The sequence below is a fragment of the Heterodontus francisci genome, chromosome 13 (genome assembly GCF_036365525.1).
Source record: "Heterodontus francisci isolate sHetFra1 chromosome 13, sHetFra1.hap1, whole genome shotgun sequence".
NCBI lineage: Eukaryota > Metazoa > Chordata > Chondrichthyes > Heterodontiformes > Heterodontidae > Heterodontus > Heterodontus francisci.
Window position 1 is genome coordinate 104,141,490 of NC_090383.1, and position 18,529 is coordinate 104,160,018.

General features: G+C 43.6%; 1 protein-coding gene across 1 annotated transcript in view; it reads left to right on the forward strand.

The window, feature by feature from the left end:
* The window catches only part of prkd3 (protein kinase D3), a 351,854-nt gene that overhangs the window by 208,969 nt on the left and 124,356 nt on the right, over nucleotides 1-18,529 (forward strand). The window contains exon 4 of the mRNA XM_068045311.1: nucleotides 1,306-1,437. Coding sequence (XP_067901412.1) covers nucleotides 1,306-1,437 — 132 coding nt within the window. The remainder of the gene's footprint in view (nucleotides 1-1,305; nucleotides 1,438-18,529) is intronic.

The window sequence follows — 18,529 nt, forward strand, 5'->3', positions numbered from 1 at the left end:
TGTTTTGAGCAGCATTTATAGTAAGCTGCGTTTGCTGACAACGCAACCACTAGGTGGTGCAATAGTGGCACATGCACAATGTAGCCTCATAGATGGAAATGTCACTGTCTCAGGCAGCTGCCAGTATTAAAGCTGGCACTGCTCAATTTGGCACACAAAAAAGCGAATTGAACTTAAATGTTCTCAATGGCCGTGATCACATCGTTGCCTCCATACCCACCAGACAGTTCCCCGCTTCCTCCATGGTCGCTGCTTCTCTTCCCCATTCCCTCCAAGGTCACTGCTTCTCTTCCCTGCTGCATCCTGCAATTGCTGCTTCGCTCACCTCCCTTCGCAATTGCTGCTTCAATTGCCACTTCTCTTCCCCTCTCCCTCTCCTTCGCTGCTTGGGAGGATGTGGAACCAGGGGTAGAGGAGGGTGGGAATGTGCTGGAAAAAGGAGCCAGGAGAGGGGAAGTGAATGCGGTGATCGCGGGAGTATCACACATTGAATTTGCTTTGTGTGTCAAGTTTAAGAGCAGACGAGCAGGGAAGAGATCAGCTCTGCTCCCATCACCCCATGCCCCAGCTTTCCCCGCTCTCCACTCCCTTCCTTTCATTTGCACGCACGCACGAATTAGTACCGGTAAGCTTGGGTGCTCACGTATGTTGCGCATGCGCAGCATCATGTTGGCAGGATGGAAGCGTTCTAAGTGTGTGTGCAGTTCGGACCGCTGTGATCATGTCGGCGTTTGGCTGCATTGTCAGGAGCCACTCTGTTTATAGTAATGTTGCAAAATTAAGAAATGTTGTTATTGTACAGTATGTTACAAACAATTATGTGAGCAATTGCAAACTTGATACTAGGTTGTTTCCATGTTCTTTGCACAGCTTTGATTTTTGTTTGCAAGTGCCATGTTTCAGTATTTTAAACTATGATGAGTGATTGGTAATTAATGTCATGTAGTTTTGTCCCATGCTTTGACACTCATTGATGTGGAACAGCAACCTGGAGACATTCCCTGATATTTGTCGCCTGCACCCCACATCTTTGAACCTATTGGAAAACTACAGTGTGCTTTATGGCTCCTACCATGTTGGATATTCAGAATTGACTTGATGTAGTTCACGTACATTTTTATACAGACTCATAAAGGATTGGTCTTTGTTATTTTAGCATAAGCAAAATTTTGATTGTCTCTTAACATGGGATGTTACGTTTTGGTTTTCAATTTTTTTTTTAGGTCTTGTTTAATGGAGAAAAAGCATTTTTTTCCCCCTAAGAGGGTTAATTTTGTTTTTTTTCTCTCTCTCTCTGTTTGTCAGCACTAGCTACTGTTGAAGATTTCCAGATCCGACCACATGCTCTTTATGTACACAGTTACAAAGCCCCAACTTTCTGTGACTACTGTGGAGAGATGTTATGGGGATTAGTACGCCAGGGCTTGAAATGTGAAGGTAAGTCTCCATTAATGACATATATCTCATAAGGTTTTTTTAAATATACAAAAGTCCAATGGTAAAATTAATTTTTTTGTTTCCTTTTTGCAAACGGAAGTCTAAGTGTAACTTGCCATTGGAAGTAATGAGAGAGTCCACCTGATATTAAATGCACTTCCCATTGTGGGACTGAGCCATATAGAGCAGGAACGTCACTGGTTCAAACGCTGTGCTAATTAATCTAAGCTGTGACAGTGGTTGGAATACTACAATTGCCATAAACTGCTATAAAGAGACTGTTGACGAGGACCCAAGGGCTTGTGGGATGCAGAAACAAAAAAAAAATACCCCATGGACTCTCCGCATTCAGGGAAAAGAACCTTTAACAGACTTTTAATGCATAATTGGGGGGGTGGGGGTGCGCAGGAGGAGCATGGGTGGCGGGGGCCGTGTTTGGTGCATTGAGACCAAGAGCAATTTTTGAAGCAGACATGGGGAGTTGGTGCTGCTTTTGATCTAGTTTTCTGACATCAGGGACCCGAGGGCTCATGAGCCCTTCCAAAAAGACATTTACATTGCACAGAGATATGGACCGAAAAGCAAATTACTTTAAACAGAGGAATATTGATGAAACCCCTAAGCTGAAACTGTGTTTCCAGGGGTGACTCAGTTCTCGAGAGAGTAGTTAGGACTCAGCCTGAGAAAGTTGAGGGCAATATTACAGCACCATCAGATGTATAATTGCACACAGTACCTGTTGGTGAGTTACAGCTGACATTCTCCTGCCTCCCCCCCAACCCCCCACCCTTGCTGATAACCTTGTTACATCAACCCCCGCCATTTTAAGAACCTCTGCTCTGAGTTTTGTGGTAATATATTTAAGTTAAAGTCAGCCTTGGTTCAGTTGGTAGCATGGTGTTGTATTTTAGTGAGTCTGCTTTCTCAGCTGGACACAAAAGGTCCCACAGCACAACTCAAAGAAGAGTAAAGAGTTGTCTTGGTGTCTTAGATAGTTTTCCCGTGTCCAACGTCACAAAACCTGACTTTCTGCTCATTTATCTCATTGGTGTTTTCAAAACCTTGCTGTGTGCAAATTGACTGCTGCGTTTCTCCACAATACAACTGTGATTATATAGTGAACCGTGAATAACTTTGGTACAGTCTCGAAGTTATGAGAGATGCTATATGAATCCACGTTTTTGTCTTCTGACGTTATAACGGCTTTTATGTCCTTGAATAAGGAAAGAGTTAAGGGAGAGACTTACATCAATAAAGAATTCACTGGGATCCCAGTAAAGTCTTGTTTTTCTGTTGTTTTTAAAATTGCAATACCTTAGTTTAAAGATATTTTTATAAAACCTAAGCTTCTCAATCAAACCATTAATTTTGTAACTTTTTAGGAGTTTTTTTGTACATTGTTTCTGTTTATTGGTTGATCTCTTTCATTCTTGTGACAGTCACATAGCCAAATAAACAAAGGTGAACTTTCCCTCCTTGCCTTCTTGATCTGTTTAGATTAGAGATACAGCACTGAAACAGGCCCTTCGGCCCACCGAGTCTGTGCCAAACATCAACCACCCATTTATACTAATCCTACACTAATCCCATATTCCTACCAAACATCCCCACCTGTCTCTATATTTCCCTACCACCTATCTATACTAGTGACAATTTATAATGGCCAATTTACCTATCAACCTGCAAGTCTTTTGGCTTGTGGGAGGAAACCGGAGCACCCGGAGAAAACACACGCAGACACAGGGAGAACTTGCAAACTCCACACAGGCAGTACCCGGAATCGAACCCGGGTCCCTGGAGCTGTGAGGCTGCGGTGCTAACCACTGCGCCACTGTGCTGCCCATCGCTGTGCAGCCTTTGACACAGTTGACCACACCATCCTCCTCCAACACCTCTCCACTGTCCAGCTGGGTGGGACTGCTCTTAACTGGTTTCATTCTTATCTATCTGAATGTAGCCACAGAATCACTTGCAATGACTTCCCTTCCTGCTCACACACCATTACCTCTGGTGTCCCCCAAGGACCTGATCTTGGCCCCCCTCCCACTTCTCATCTACATGCTTCCCCTCTACGATTTCATCCAAAAGCACAGCCTTAGTTTTCATATGTAGCTGACAACATCCAACTCTACCTGACCACCACCTCTATGTAAGAAAGATCATGTTTTTATAAATTAAAAATTAATGAGGCTGCAGGGGATGGACGTGCTTTGAAACTCTTGGGGGGCGGTGGGGGGATTATTTTTTTTTTAAAGAAAATTAGCATGGAAAAATTTCTCTTATTTACCAGAATTGTGGAGGATTAATTCATCCCAATGTATATGATTTAGTGAAAATGATTTAACAATGAATGGCTCTGAGAACTCAACATGAGTTAGGTGGGCAGTAGTGCCATCTACTGGTAAAGTCTGAGTCACCCTGTAACCTGTGCATAGAAGATCTTAAAACATTAATTTTGAAATCTTGGCATTGGATTCAAAAAATAGTGGAGGAGTTGGTACTTTTAGCAAAACCTGCCCTGGGTTAATGGAGGAAGTGACCCTCTCAACAAAACCCATGCTTTCAATGTTACACAAAAGTTAGATCATTCCTAATTTGTTGAACCTTTGCACACATGTGAACAGATCAAATTGTAGCACTGTAGCAGTGCTAATGTCCCTTTTAAGAATTTGGTACTATATGGATGCTAGGGCAGTCATGGTCTTCACTCATGCACCCTGTGTATACGTAGACCTCATTTTGGAAGCATACCTTAATTTTTCTCCTGATATTGGTGTGAGATCCCACGGTTGTTAGCACACCAAAATAGGTTCAGCATGCCCTATTTTTTGATCTATCTTTTCCATATTTCTGCCAATTTTCCTTTCCTGTGTCTCCAACTTTGAGGACTGTGTTATTTCCTACACAACGGGGCCCAGAAAATGAAGCCCTCTGCAGAAGCCTCCACAATCCAACAGACAGCAACTTTGTATCCGACTGTCCACCAGCAATGGTAGGATGGTCAGTTGGAAAATGACATAAGAGGGACATTTGGATGAGTGCTGGGAAATTATTTTCTTTGTTTCACAGAGATTCAAGGGCACAATCTCTCAAAGAAGTGTTTGATGAGGGATTAAAATAGTTATACTGTGATGTTTTCGAAACTTTGGACTGGCCAAACAAATCATGGTCTTTTCTGGCCGTATACATTCCCAAGTTCTTCAGATAATTGGAGAATACTTTACCGAAGCAATGTCACCTCTTGAAAAGTAGAACCATCTGTTTTCCTAAATAACATTAGGCCAATGAAAATCATCAGCTGCTTTGTGGTTCATAATGGTAAAGCTACCAAATATAACACAGGTGTTGTGTTGAGGATAAATTTGCACTAGGGTTTTGGAGAAGTTTAACAGAAAGTACATACGGTCCCAGATGTAATAAACGACAAATACTTTTTTTTAACTTTAACTCATGTCAGCCCCTGTATTCCGAGTTCTCCTCCGTAGTGCCAGCTTTTTTTAGGCTGGACTTTTTGCATGGACTTTTAGTCCCTTGCCTATAGCGAAAGATTCCAATGCACTTCACGAGGGGTAAGAGGCAATGTATCATTGTCCAATGGGTCCTAACCTTAGAAAGAAACTTCCTCATTGATTGAGAAAAACCTAGCTACAGGAATTATGATGGTTGCATAGAAGCACCTCTTGCTTTCTTGTGTGGGAACATTTCTCCAGGCATTCCTACCATTTCGTTTCATATACCTTCATCCACCAGATCCAGGTGGTAATGATATTGTAATCATTTCTATATTATTTTCAGGCCAGTTAGATTTTGGTATTGATTGCCTATTTGGAATCTATATTGAGGGGACCTCCTGATCAGATACAGACACAGTGTGCCCCCACATACATGATCTGATTGTGTGGTTCTTGAGAGGATATTTGAGGTCCTTTCTTCAGTCGTGGTTTTTGGCATTCAGAAAAGCTTTGATAGCTAGTTAATCATCATAAATTCCAGAACATTGATGAGAAGCATCTAAGGAGCCGTGCTGCAGCTGTTTGCCTCTGTTTAATTCAAGGAATATTATTTAGTTCATCAAGGTTTCTAAACAGCTATTGCAGTAGTAGAACGTTCAGTTGAACATGTAATGCTATCTAATTCATGGAAAGTCAAAATGAACAGGAGAGTACAGCTATGCAGGATTTGAATAATCTTGTCTGCACATTTATGCTGGACTCATTTGAACTAAAGGTTTCTTAAAATCTCAGATATCTTTACTTTTAAGACTGTTGTTGTTCTTGCTACATTTTTAAGAATTACTCTCGTGACAGATCCACCACACTTAGTTGACTTGAGGATAGGGCAGTTCTAAGACTGATTCCAATGGTATGGTGGTTATCTTTCCTCCTTTGGAATCTGGGTTCTGATCCAGCACAGATTTAAGAGATTAAAATCTCATCTCCCTGACAATATGGGTTCTCATTAAAAGGAATTTGGTGCAGCACGCATCCCAAAAAGCATGCATAAATCTCCATAACTGGGACTAATCCGGCAGTTTCATTGTGAGGGAATATAAGGACGACTGGCATGGAAGTGGAAAAATTCACACTGCTGTGCCAGATATAAATGACATCCAAGAAACATAGCAAAAGTTGAGGAATGCTTCAAAAAGTAAACAGTCCAAAAAAAAAAGTCACAGCTGAAAAATAATGAAGCACCCTCAATATAGCTGTTGTGTCATCCAAGACAAGTTGGACTGAAAGTGCAGTGGAGCACTGACTTGTCAAAACTTTTAAGTTAAAAGTTACAGGTATACCCAACATTCCATCACTCTCTAACTAGGGATGGAAAACCAAAATGGCAATTTGCCACAGTAGTGTATTTAGAAGTTATTGAAGGAGGATGCGAGCACTGAATGCATAAGACTGGAGGATTGGAAATATTTACACCCTTGTTCAAAAAAAAAGGGAAGAAAGATAAGCTCAGTGATTACAGGCCTGTTAACTGAATGGTGGTAGTGGGGAGACTTTTAGGGCAGGATCTTAGCACGGACGTCAGGCTGAAATGGGGGTTCCTTGCTGGCAGCAGGACCGACTCAGCTATTTTCCTGGAGGCAGCTTCGTAATTGGCTGCCTCCAGACTCACCGTGCAATTAAGGACAGCGGGCGGGTTGCAGATGGTGCTGGCCCAGTCAGAGGCTGGCAGCTCTAGAGCCTCAGCAGTCCCATTTGTGTGCATCTGGTCCCGCCGCTAGGAAAGTTTTGCAAGTGCAGCGGCCAATCCAGGGCTGGGAAAATTGAGCCTTTTGAGACGAAATCTAGGGAAAAATTAATTAGCACTTGGAAAAATAGGGGGTAATATTTGAAAGCCAGCACAAATTTGTTAAAGGCAAACTATGTTCAACTAACTTGATTGAGTTTTTTAATGAAGTAATGGAAAGGGTAGATGAGGGTAGTTCTGTTAAAGTGTATATGGACTTTCAAAAGACATAATAGACTTGTTAACAAAATTGAAACCCATGGAATTAAAGGGCAGTGGCTGTGTGGATACCAAATTGGCTGAGGGACAGAAAGCAGAGAGAGTAGTGGTGAATAGTTCTTCAGACACGGGATGGGGTTGTGTGGGGGGGTGGTGGGTAGGTTTGAAGTGTGCAGTGATTGCCCCCTAGGTCTGGGTATTGGGAACACTGCTCTTTTTGATATACATGAGTGACCTGGACTTAGGTATACAGACCATAATTTCAAAGTTTGCAGATGAGACAAAGCTATACTACAAAGCAGGGTGATGGGTCTAATTGGATAGCTCTTTCAAAGAACTGGCATAGACACAAAGGACTGAATGGCGTTCTTCTATGTTGTATCATTTGATGATTCTATGATTTATTTTCTGTGGGAACCATTCTGGAAGCTTTGTTTTTTTTGATACTTAAGTGCATTATCCAGCATGTTGGAACCCATTGTAATAGTAATAAGTGCAAGTTATTTGGTTATTCTGTCTTTGCAGCCAAAATTTTAAACATGAAAATAAAAATAAGGGATTTCAAAATAACATTACATGGTCTAGTTAATTTGAGTGGGCGTCAAAGACAAGTAGGAGTTGAAGGTATATTGAAGTTAGTTTGAACTGTGCATTTGATGGGCAACATAATCTTGCCCATAAAAGTTATGTTATTTTAAGTCTTACTTATTTCACTTGTAGGTTCAAAAGAGGAACTGGCAAAAATGTATTAGATGTTAAATATCTATGTAGGTGCAGTTGTTTGTATAGAGAAGGCATTGCAAATGGTGTGTTCGAATCTTTATTTAGAAATTCCAATTTTTTTCCCAACTAAATAATTTTGCGTTATTCATGAAAACAGTAATTTGATTCATTATTTTTGTCCACAGTAACTGAGGTAAAGTGACTTTGTTTCTGCCTGTTTTAAATAGTAGTTATTCAAATTTCAGCCAACAAGAAAGTCTCTGTACTCGCTGATAACATTGAGGACAGATGACAAGGTACAGAAATTGGGTCCTTAACAAGTCATCTGTACCAGCCGATCAGCTTTTGATGCAGTTGATCCCACTATCCTCCTCCAACACCTCTCCTCCATCGTCCATTGGGTGGAACTGCCATAGTTTAGTTCCATTCTTATCGATCTGATCATAGCCAGAGAATTACTTGCAATGGTTTCCCTTCCCACTCTCACTCTGTTGCCTCTGGAGTTCCCGTAGGATCTAACTATCTATCATTGGCACCCTTTTATTTCTCACTTACATGCTACACCTCAGCGATACCATATGAAACCACAACATCAGGTTCCACATATTTGCTGACGACACTCTGTGCTGTCTCTCCACCTCCTCTTTGAACCCCTCAACACACTCTTAATTTGTCACACTGTCCGACATGCAACATTGGGTGAGCAGAAATTTCCTGCAAATAAATATTGGGATGACTGAAGCTATTGCCATTTATCCCCACGACAAACTCCATTCCCTGTCCACCATTTTCATCCCTGGTAACTGTCTTATGCTGAGCAAGACCATTGACAACCTCTGTGTTGCCTTTGACCTCAAGATGAGTTGCCAACCACACATCTGCAACATTGCCAAGACTGCCTGCTTTCACCTTCCTAACATGACTCGACTGTGACCCTGCCTCAGCTTATCTGCTGCTGAAACCCTCATCCATACTTTTGTTACCTGTAATTGACTATTCCAGTGCTCTCCTGGCTGGCCTCCCATCTTCCACTCTACATAAACTCCTGCTCATCCAAAACTTTGCTGCCCGTATCTTAACTCACTCCAAATCTCATTCGCATATCACCTCGTGCTTGCTGACCTTCATTGGCTCCCTGTCCAACAACACCTCTGTTTTAAGAGCCTCATCCTTGTTTTCAGATTCCTCCATGGCTTCACCCTCTCTAGCTCTGTAACCTCCTCCAGCCTTTGAGATCCTCGAACCCCTCCAATTCTGCGCTCTTTCATATCCCTGATTTTAACCATTGAACTATTTGCGGTCGTGCTTTCAGCTGCCATGGCCCTGAGCTCTGCAGTTCCTTCCCTAAATCAATCTCTCTCTCTCTCTACTTCTCTCTCCTCTTTTAAGATAGCCCTTAAAACCTACCTCTGATGAGCTTTTGATTATCTGCCCTAATTTCTCCACTGTGACTTGATGTCAAAAATAGTTTTATTGATATCACTGTTGTTAAGCACCTTGGGACGTTTTGCTATGTTAAATGTGCTATATAAATGTACGTTATTGATTTAAAATACAATATTTATCAGTGATTGCAGTGAGAATTCTGAGTAAATCAATGAAATTATCCCTTTCAGATTCTTGCTACAACAGATGCTCAGAGACTTTATATAATACCATGGGCTTTCTATGTTGTGAGCAGCAACAAAAAAGTACCAATGACATAAACTGGCCACTCCCTATGATCCTGTATCATAGCAACTGAAATATGATATATTGGTGTAAGCTTTGATAGATTATGGCTGGATCAAACAGATGCTGTATGAATTGGAACTGTTGTCAAGTTGAAGAACTTGAAAGTAATTTTTTTGGAAAAGCCAGATAATGTAACCTACATAACGTTTGAATATCCGGTGTACATTTTCAATATCTTAGACTACAAGCATTGTAGCTAGATGTTATTAGTGATTTGAGACAGTGATGAAGTCATTGGAATTCCAACCTATGTTTTCTATAAGATTCATTGAGGAGGCATCTCCTATTTTGGGAAACCCTATATTGCATTTTCTTTTATAGCTAATATAGCGGACTCTAGATTGTCATGCATGGAAGGAGCCGTGATGAAATAAACAATTCACAAGAACGTGGACATTCATACACAGTAAAAATGGAGTAGCAGCCATATGACCCCTCCTGTACTGGAAATCCATATACTTGTCTGCAAGGACGGGGCTCATTAACCTTGTCTGAAATAGCTCTGGGGAGAACCCCATTAAAATTGAAAGGAGCGATTGCATATTAATGACTCTAATCGACATGAATGGATTAACATAGGATGGTGGAGATAGTTTGGCTCATAGCAAAATAAATATGAATAAGGTGTGAAGCAGAAACATCATAACAGAATGATTCCCCTTCAAACATCAAACAATGGCCATGATTATAATATCTTGGCCCATTGTGTGGTCACAACAGGGGAGAGGGCCATGCATCTCCTAACAGTAGCTAATGTGAGAGATGTTTTACCTTAAAAGGTAGCTCTCTGGGGGTGGGGGCGGGGGGAAGAGAGAGAGAGGAGATCAAACCAGGATCCAGAGAAGCGAAGAACACTGCCTACCAAGAACAGCCACCACAGCAGAGACATCACAAAGTGACTGAGACTAATCATCTGTGAAGGTAATAAACTATACCCCAGCTTTGGGCTGCATTACAACCACTAGAGCTCTACAATACCTCTGGAAGTTCAAGACTGCAAATATTCAGGCCTGCAATTTAAAACAAAAAGTTCTCCTCCTGAGAAGACTCAATAATCTTCTGCAAACCACAAACACTTGCCTCACTTGGGTCTTTTAACTACCTCTTGCCCTCTTCTCTCCCTCTATCTATTCTTGTGTCTGTATGTGTGGGTGCATGTGTGTGTGAGGTTGCGATCATTTTCAGGATTTGTTTAAAAATAGTTAGGTTTTCTCATAGGTAAAAAAAAGTCATTTGACCTTAAAGACGCTCAGGAGCTAAAGCGTCATTTGAACAAAACACGATTGCGGTCAGTTGGTAGGTGAACAGTGGAAACCACCCATACCCCTTAACACATGTCTGTAACAAGATAATCACACAACTGATTCCGCCACCATGGCAATTTGCCAGTGGCAGGGAAGGTGGAGAACAGCTCTCCCACTCAGAGGCCAATTCTTTTTTTTTTCATGGGATGTGGATGTTGCAGGCAAGGCCAGCATTTGTTGTCCTTCCTTAATTGCCCTTGTCAGCTGAGTGGCTTGCTAGGCCATTTCAGAGGGCAGCTAAGAGACAACCACATTGCAGTGGGTCTGGAGTCACATGTAGGCCAGACCAGCTAAGGATGGCAGATGTCCTTCCCTAAAGGACATTAGTGAACCAGATGGGTTTTTACGACAATCGATGATGGTTTCATTGCATTATTACTGAGACTAGCTTTCCATTCCATTTTTTATTAATTAATTGAATTTAAATTCCACCAGTTGCCATGGTGGGATTTGAACTTGTGTTCCCAGAGCATTAGTGTGGGCCTCTGGATTACTAGTTCAGTAACATTACCACAATGCCACCAATGCAGACTCGGAGGGCGGAGTTCCAGAGCGGTGAGTATATAAAAAAACTTACCTCGGGGATTCTCGGAGCAGCCTCGGAGGGTGGAGTTCCAGAGCGGTGAGTATATAAAAAAAAGTTACCTCAGGTATTCTCGGAGCAGACTCGGAGGGCGGAGTTCCAGAGCGGTGAGTATATAAAAAAACTTACCTCGGGGCTTCTTGGAGCAGACTCGGATGGCGGAGTTCCAGAGCGGTGAGTTTACAGACTAAGTTACCTCGGGTGGGAAAAAAAACTGAAAAAGTGACGTCACAGGAAAGCTGTGACCTGATTGGCTGTTAGGGAATCTGTACCGAATTTGAAAATAAAACTGATAAAAATTGATTAAAACACTAATTAACTAATTAATAAGTAGAGTAACTAAACCAGAGGGAGGCGATTACTGTATTTAATTAGCATTTAGTATTTATTGTAGAAATCTAGCACTAGGGACCACATAGTGAAGTGAATCATAATTTAGTAAGGATTTAATAAGTATTTATTTTATATCAATTAACTAATTAGTGATAGAAATGTCAGTTAGAGGGGTGAAGTGCTTCACCTGTGAGATGTGGGAACTCCGTGATGCTTCCAGCGTTCCGGGTGACTACATCTGCAGGAAGTGTACCCAGTTGCAGCTCCTCACAGACCGCATGGATCGGTTGGAGCGGCAACTGGATGCACTGAGGAGCATGCAGGTGGCAGAAAGCGTCATAGACAGGAGTTTTAGAAAAGTGGTTACACCCAAAGTGCAGGGTGACCGCTAGAAGGGGCAGGCAGTCAGTGCAGGAATCCCCTGTGGCTATCCCCCTCTCTAACAAGTATACTGTTTTGGATACTGTTGGGGGGATGGCCTATCAGGGGAAAACAACAGCAGCCAGAGCAGTGGCACCACGGCTGGCACTGTTGTTCAGCAGGGAGGGACAAAGCGCAGAAGAGCAATAGTTATAGGGGACTCTATAGTCAGGGGCACAGATAGGCGCTTCTGTGGACGTGAAAGAGACTCCAGAAAGGTATGTTGCCTCCCTGGTGCCAGGGTCAAGGATGTCTCTGAACAGACAGAGGGCATTCTGAAGGGAGAGGGTGATCAGCCAGAGGTTGTGGTACACATCGGTACCAATGACATAGGCAGGAAGAGTGATGAGGTCCTGCAGGGGGAGTTTAGGGAGTTAGGTAGTAAGTTAAAAAAAACAGGACCTCTAGGGTTGTAATCTCTGGATTACTCCCTGTGCCACGTGCAAGTGAGGCTAGAAATAGGAAGATAGTGCAGCTAAACACGTGGCTGAGCAGCTGGTGTAGAAGGGAGGGTATCAGATAACTGGACCATTGGGCTCTCTTCAGGGACAGATGGGACCTGTACAAGAAGGACGGGTTGCATCTAAACTGGAAGGGCACTAATATCCTGGCTGCAAGGTTTGCTAGCGTCACTCGGGAGGGTTTAAACTAGTGTGGCAGGGGGGTGGGAGCCAGAGCAGTAGGACAGCTAGTGAAGTAAGTGAGGAGGACATAGTAAATAAGGCCAGTAGGACTAAGAGGAAGAGCAGGCAGGGAGATGTTGCTGAGCACAGCGGGACTGGTGGTCTGAAGTGCATTTGTTTCAATGCGAGAAGTATAACAGGTAAGGCAGATGAACTTAGAGCTTGGATTAGTACTTGGAAATATAATGTTGCTATTACAGAGACTTGGTTGAGGGAAGGGCAGGATTGGCAGTTATATGTTGCAGGATTTAGAAACTTCAGGCGGGATAGAGGGAGATGTAAAAGGGGTGGGGGAGTTGCATTACTGGTTAAAGAGAATATCACAGCTGTACTGCGGGAGGACACCTCGGAGGGGTCATGCAGCGAGGCAATATGGGTGGAGCTCAGGAATAGGAAGGGTGCAGTCACGATGTTGGGGGTTTACTACAGGCCTCCCAACAGCCAGCGGGAGGTAGAGGAGCAGATATGTAGACAGATTTTGGAAAGATGTAAAGGTAACAGGGTTGTAGTGGTGGGTGATTTTAACTTCCCCAATATTGACTGGGACTCACTTAGTGCTAGGGGCTTGGATGGGGCAGAATTTGTGAGGAGCATCCAGGAGGGCTTCTTGAAACAGTATGTAGATTGTCCAACTAGGGATGGGGCCATTCTGGACCTGGTATTGGGGAATGAGCCCGGCCAGGTGGTCGAAGTTTCAGTGGGGGAGCATTTCGGGAGCAGTGACCATAATTCCGTAAGTTTTAAGGTACTTGTGGATAAGGATAAGAGTAGTCCTCGGGTGAAGGTGCTAAATTGGGGGAAGGCTAATTATAACAATATTAGGCAGGAACTGAAGAATTTAGATTGGGGGCGGCTGTTTGAGGGTAAATCAACATCTGACATGTGGGAGTCTTTCAAACGTCAGCTGATTAGAATCCAGGACCTGCATGTTCCTGTGAGGAAGAAAGACAAGTTAGGCAAGTTTCGGGAAGCTTGGATAACACGGGATATTGTGAGCCTCGTCAAAAAGAAAAAGGAAGCATTCGTAAGGGCTGGAAGGCTAGGAACAGATGAAGCACTTGAGGAATATAAAGACAGTAGGAAGGAACTTAAGCAAGGAGTTAGGAGGGCTAAAAGGGGTCATGAAAAGTCATTGGCAAACAGGATTAAGGAAAATCCCAAGGCTTTTTATACATATATAAAGAGCAAGAGGGTAACTAGGGAAAGGGTTGGCCCACTCAAGGACAGAGATGGGAATCTATGTGTGGAGCCAGAGGAAATGGGTGAGGTGCTAAATGAGTACTTTGCATCAGTATTCACCAAGGAGAAGGAGTTGGTGGATGATGAGCCGAGGGAAGGGAGTGCAGATAGTTTCAGTCATCTCATTATCAAAAAGGAGGAGGTGTTGGGTGTCTTGCAAAGCATTAAGGTGGATAAGTCCCCAGGGCCTGATGGGATCTACCCTAGAATACTGAGGGAGGCAAGGGAAGAAATTGCTGGGACCTTGACAGAAATCTTTGCATCCTCATTGGCTACAGGTGAGGTCCCAGAGGACTGGCGAATAGCCAATGTTGTTCCTTTGTTTAAGAAGGGTGGTAAGGATAATCCAGGAAATTATAGGCCGGTGAGCCTTACGTCAGTGGTAGGGAAACTATTAGAGAGGATTCTTCGGGACAGGATTTACTCCCATTTGGAAACAAACAAACTTATTAGCGAGAGACAGCATGGTTTTCTGAAGGGGAGGTCGTGTCTTACTAATTTGATTGAGTTTTTTGAGGAAGTGATGAAGATGATTGATGAGGGAAGGGCGGTGGATGTTATCTATCTGGACTTTAGTAAAGCCTTTGACAAGGTCCCGCATGGCAGACTGGTGCAAAAGGTGAAGTCACACGGGATCAGAGGTGAGCTGGCAAGATGGATACAGAACTGGTTCAGTCACAGAAGACAGAGGGTAGCAGTGGATGGGTGTTTTTCTGAATGGAGGGATGTGACTAGTGGTGTTCCGCAGGGATCAGTGCTGGGACCTTTGCTGTTTGTAGTATATATAAATGATTTGGAGGATAATGTAGCTGGTCTGATTAGTAAGTTTGCGGATGACACAAAGGTTGGTGGAGTTGCGGATAATGATGAGGATTGTCAGAGGATACAGCAGGATATAGATCGGTTGGAGACTTGAGCGGAGAAATGGCAGATGGAGTTGAGTCCGGACAAATGTGAGGTAATGCATTTTGGAAGGTCTAATGCAGGTGGGAGGTATACAGTAAATGGCAGAACCCTTAGGAGTATTGGCAGGCAGAGAGATCTGGGCGTACAGGTCCACAGGTCACTGAAAGTGGCAACGCAGGTGGATAAGGTAGTCAAGAAGGCATACGGCATGCTTGCCTTCATCGGTCGCGGCATAGAGTATAAAAATTGGCAAGTCGTTGCAGCTGTACAGAACCTTAGTTAGGCCACACTTAGAATATTGCGTGCAATTCTGGTCGCCACACTACCAGAAGGACGTGGAGGCTTTGGAGAGGGTACAGAAGAGGTTTACCAGGATGTTGCCTGGTCTGGAGGGCATTAGCTATGAGGAGAGGTTGGAAAAACTCGGATTGTTTTCACTGGAACGACGGAGGTGGAGGGGCGACATGATAGAGGTTTACAAAGTTATGAGCGGCATGGACAGAGTGGATAGTCAGAAGCTTTTTCCCAGGGTGGAAGAGTTAGTTACTAGGGGACATAGGTTTAAGGTGCGAGGGGCAAAGTTTAGAGGGGATGTGCGAGGCAAGTTTTTTACACAGAGGGTGGTGAGTGCCTGGAACTTGCTGCCAGGGGAGGTGGTGGAAGCAGATACGATAGCGACGATTAAGAGACATCTTGACAAATACATGAATAGGATGGGAATAGAGGGATACGGTCCCCGGAAGTGCAGAAGGTGCAGGCAGGCATCAAGATTGGCGCAGGCTTGGAGGGCCGAATGGCCTGTTCCTGTGCTGTACTGTTCTTTGTATCACCCCTGGCGTTTTACCGGTGGCAGGTGGGCCCTCGTGATGCGTGGGTAGACCCCATGGCGAACCCTGACAGGCTCGGGGAGGGGGTACCCTTCTAATCGGGCATCCTGTGCTCACGGAGGAACCCACCGAACCCACTTGCTTTGCTGCACGACTGTCGTCCATCGCTGCATCCCTCAGCTAGGTGGAGTTACAGCAGTAGCCCCTGCTCCCAGTGGCACAATTGGCTGGCAGCTCTTGCCAGCGGACTCCGGTCTTTTAAAGAGATAGGAGCCCCAGCAACTGCTCACTAGTTAGTAGATTGGCATAGACTCCAGCCAGGGCTCCCCTAAATGGCCGAGGTGAGGTTGTCCTCGGCTTTCCTCCCCATTGTCGGGGCTACTGCCCTCTTCCCCCCCCTCCCCCCCCCCAAAAAATGCAGCCCCTTCAGCGGGAGCAATCCCAAGAAATGCTGCAGAACAACACAAAACTAGGGCACAGAACTAACAACAGTACATAGGCCAGCATGTACCAACTCCTGCAAACCTATTGGTCCATCTGTTAACACTTACAAAGAATTGACCACTGAAAGTTGGAATCTCAAAGCAATGCAGCAAGACCAAAAGCCATTTTGGACAGTGTCCAGCAGGAGTCTGCCCTTCTTGAGTCTCTAAATATGCCCTTTCTCCACCCATTTGCTCTGTGCTGTCTCCTCAAATTTTCTAGTATTATTTGGACAGGGTTGTCTAAGCTTGTGTCTGCTTTATGTGATGTGGGATACTCAAGTGCAGAGGTTTGCATTCACTTGCTTTATCATCTTCAGCTTGTGGCCTTCCTACACAAAGACAAGATAGCACAGGATGGTTATTGTTATGCATATCGGTGCTACATTTAGAGTACAAACGATGTTTCATGGTGAAGCACAAACACTGCTGTTATGCAGACCCCCCCATCTGCCAAGACTGAGGCATATTAATTTTGTCATATGAACATTAATTTTAAACTGTTGCTGGAGTGAAGAAATGACTTGTTAAAGAGATCACCAAATCTTTGACTGGAGGACATTTGCATACTAAGAGACGGTGCTTGTGGAGACAAAGAATGACTCCCTGGTCCAATTAACCCAAATGGATTTTGATCACCAGACATTGAAGGTGTAAGGAAGCTCGCATTCCAGGGTCTGCTAAGATGATACAATCCACAAAGACAGGACTGGTTAAACCAGATGGTCACATGACTGACTGGCTGATCCAGGCTTTTGAACTGGACACAGGACAGTTTGAATTCAGATTGTAGAGTTTTGCAACTGAAGCTAGAACAAAAAAGCCTCTCTCCTGGCTGGTGCTCTCTGGCTTTCTCCCAAGCCTCCGGACCCACTGAAGACACGTAAACCTTGAGAGAAAAGACTCCTACATCGAAACAAGTTAAACCGTGCACTGGGCCCAAAAGAATAGCAAGACTGACCAGCAACCAAAGACTCAACATCAAACTCAACTGTAACTACCAGATATTGCCTCAAACCTTTCCCCTTTATTCCTTCTACTTTTTCTGTCTCTATCTGCGTGTGTGTTTATCACGTAGCAAGAGAGCGTGGTTGCATTGCGTATTCATAGTCATTAATCAAGTTAGAGTTTAAGATTAATAAATTTCCACCTTTCTTGTCTAAATCTAAGAAAACCTGTCTTGATTGATTTCTTTGCCTTACAATTGGAAAGCGGTGAACAAGGATTCACTGAGGGGGAGCTAAAAACACGGTGTTTTTAAAATTAAACCCTGTTACAGTTAAACCAGGCAAAGGCTGATAGGGAACCCCTAGACCTCTTCTCACCTGATCGTAACACTGCCTTTCACCTTATGAGTGCCAAAATCATTGGTACAGTGAATGCCTGCAATTGTGACCACACAAACCCTGAACAGTGTTGTGTCCAGAAATGTCAGTGCCCTTTGGGCTGTACAGCCTCCAAGCCTGTGATGTACATTATGTCCTGAATGTAGTGGGTGAGGAGGTTGAATCTATAGTCACAGTGGAGTTCCATCACAGTCATTGCATTCTGCTGGCTACTGCATCTGCATTGTATGAAATAAAATACTGCAGAGAAAGGAAGCCTGCAGCTCTGTGTGTTTGTGCTAGACATAGTAGAGTAAAAATTTCAGCTACTGTGGCAAACCTGTTTGATATCAGCAACCTGATTGAATACGCATTTGTAGCAATATAAGATAATTGACAGTCAATTTCATTGCTTGTCTTGGCAGATCTCTTAAAATTATGTCACATCCTTCCATGTATGATGGGTAAATGGCCCTTAGTCACCTTCCATACTCCTGAATTCACTGTTGACTTATGGGGTTGCCTCTCTAGAGGACATATTTCACCGTTCCTTCACGCCGTCCCCACTGATCTGCCAGGCCTCCTCAGTGAAGTGGGTTTTCCATAATTTTCTTTTCGTTCCGTCAACGCTCAAAATGTGCCCATTCCACAGCTGCTTTCACCTACTATGCATTAGTTATACTAATAACTTGTCTGCTTGTTGGTTATTCAGTAGTTCATTACCATTATTATAGGTGTGTGCTAACTGGCCACTCATTTATATGTTGATGTGGACTGAATAAAGTGGTGCAATTGAAATGTGGGGTGAAGGAGAAGGGGAATTAACTCAATGCACTATTTGTGCACTTAGCTAAATTCACACAGTTTGAGAATGCCACTTGCAATGCTGCAACAATCACGAAGATCAGTATCTTACAACCTGTGTTCCATTTTTTTTTAATGCGGTTTCCTTTGTAAATGCAAAATAATTTGCAGTGACCTTGTGCATCAATTGGTACACTCCCGGAAGTGACGGCTTACCGGTTGAGTTATATTCGGCCCTGTGGGACTGGGTCGGCCCTGACCTGCTGGAAGTATAC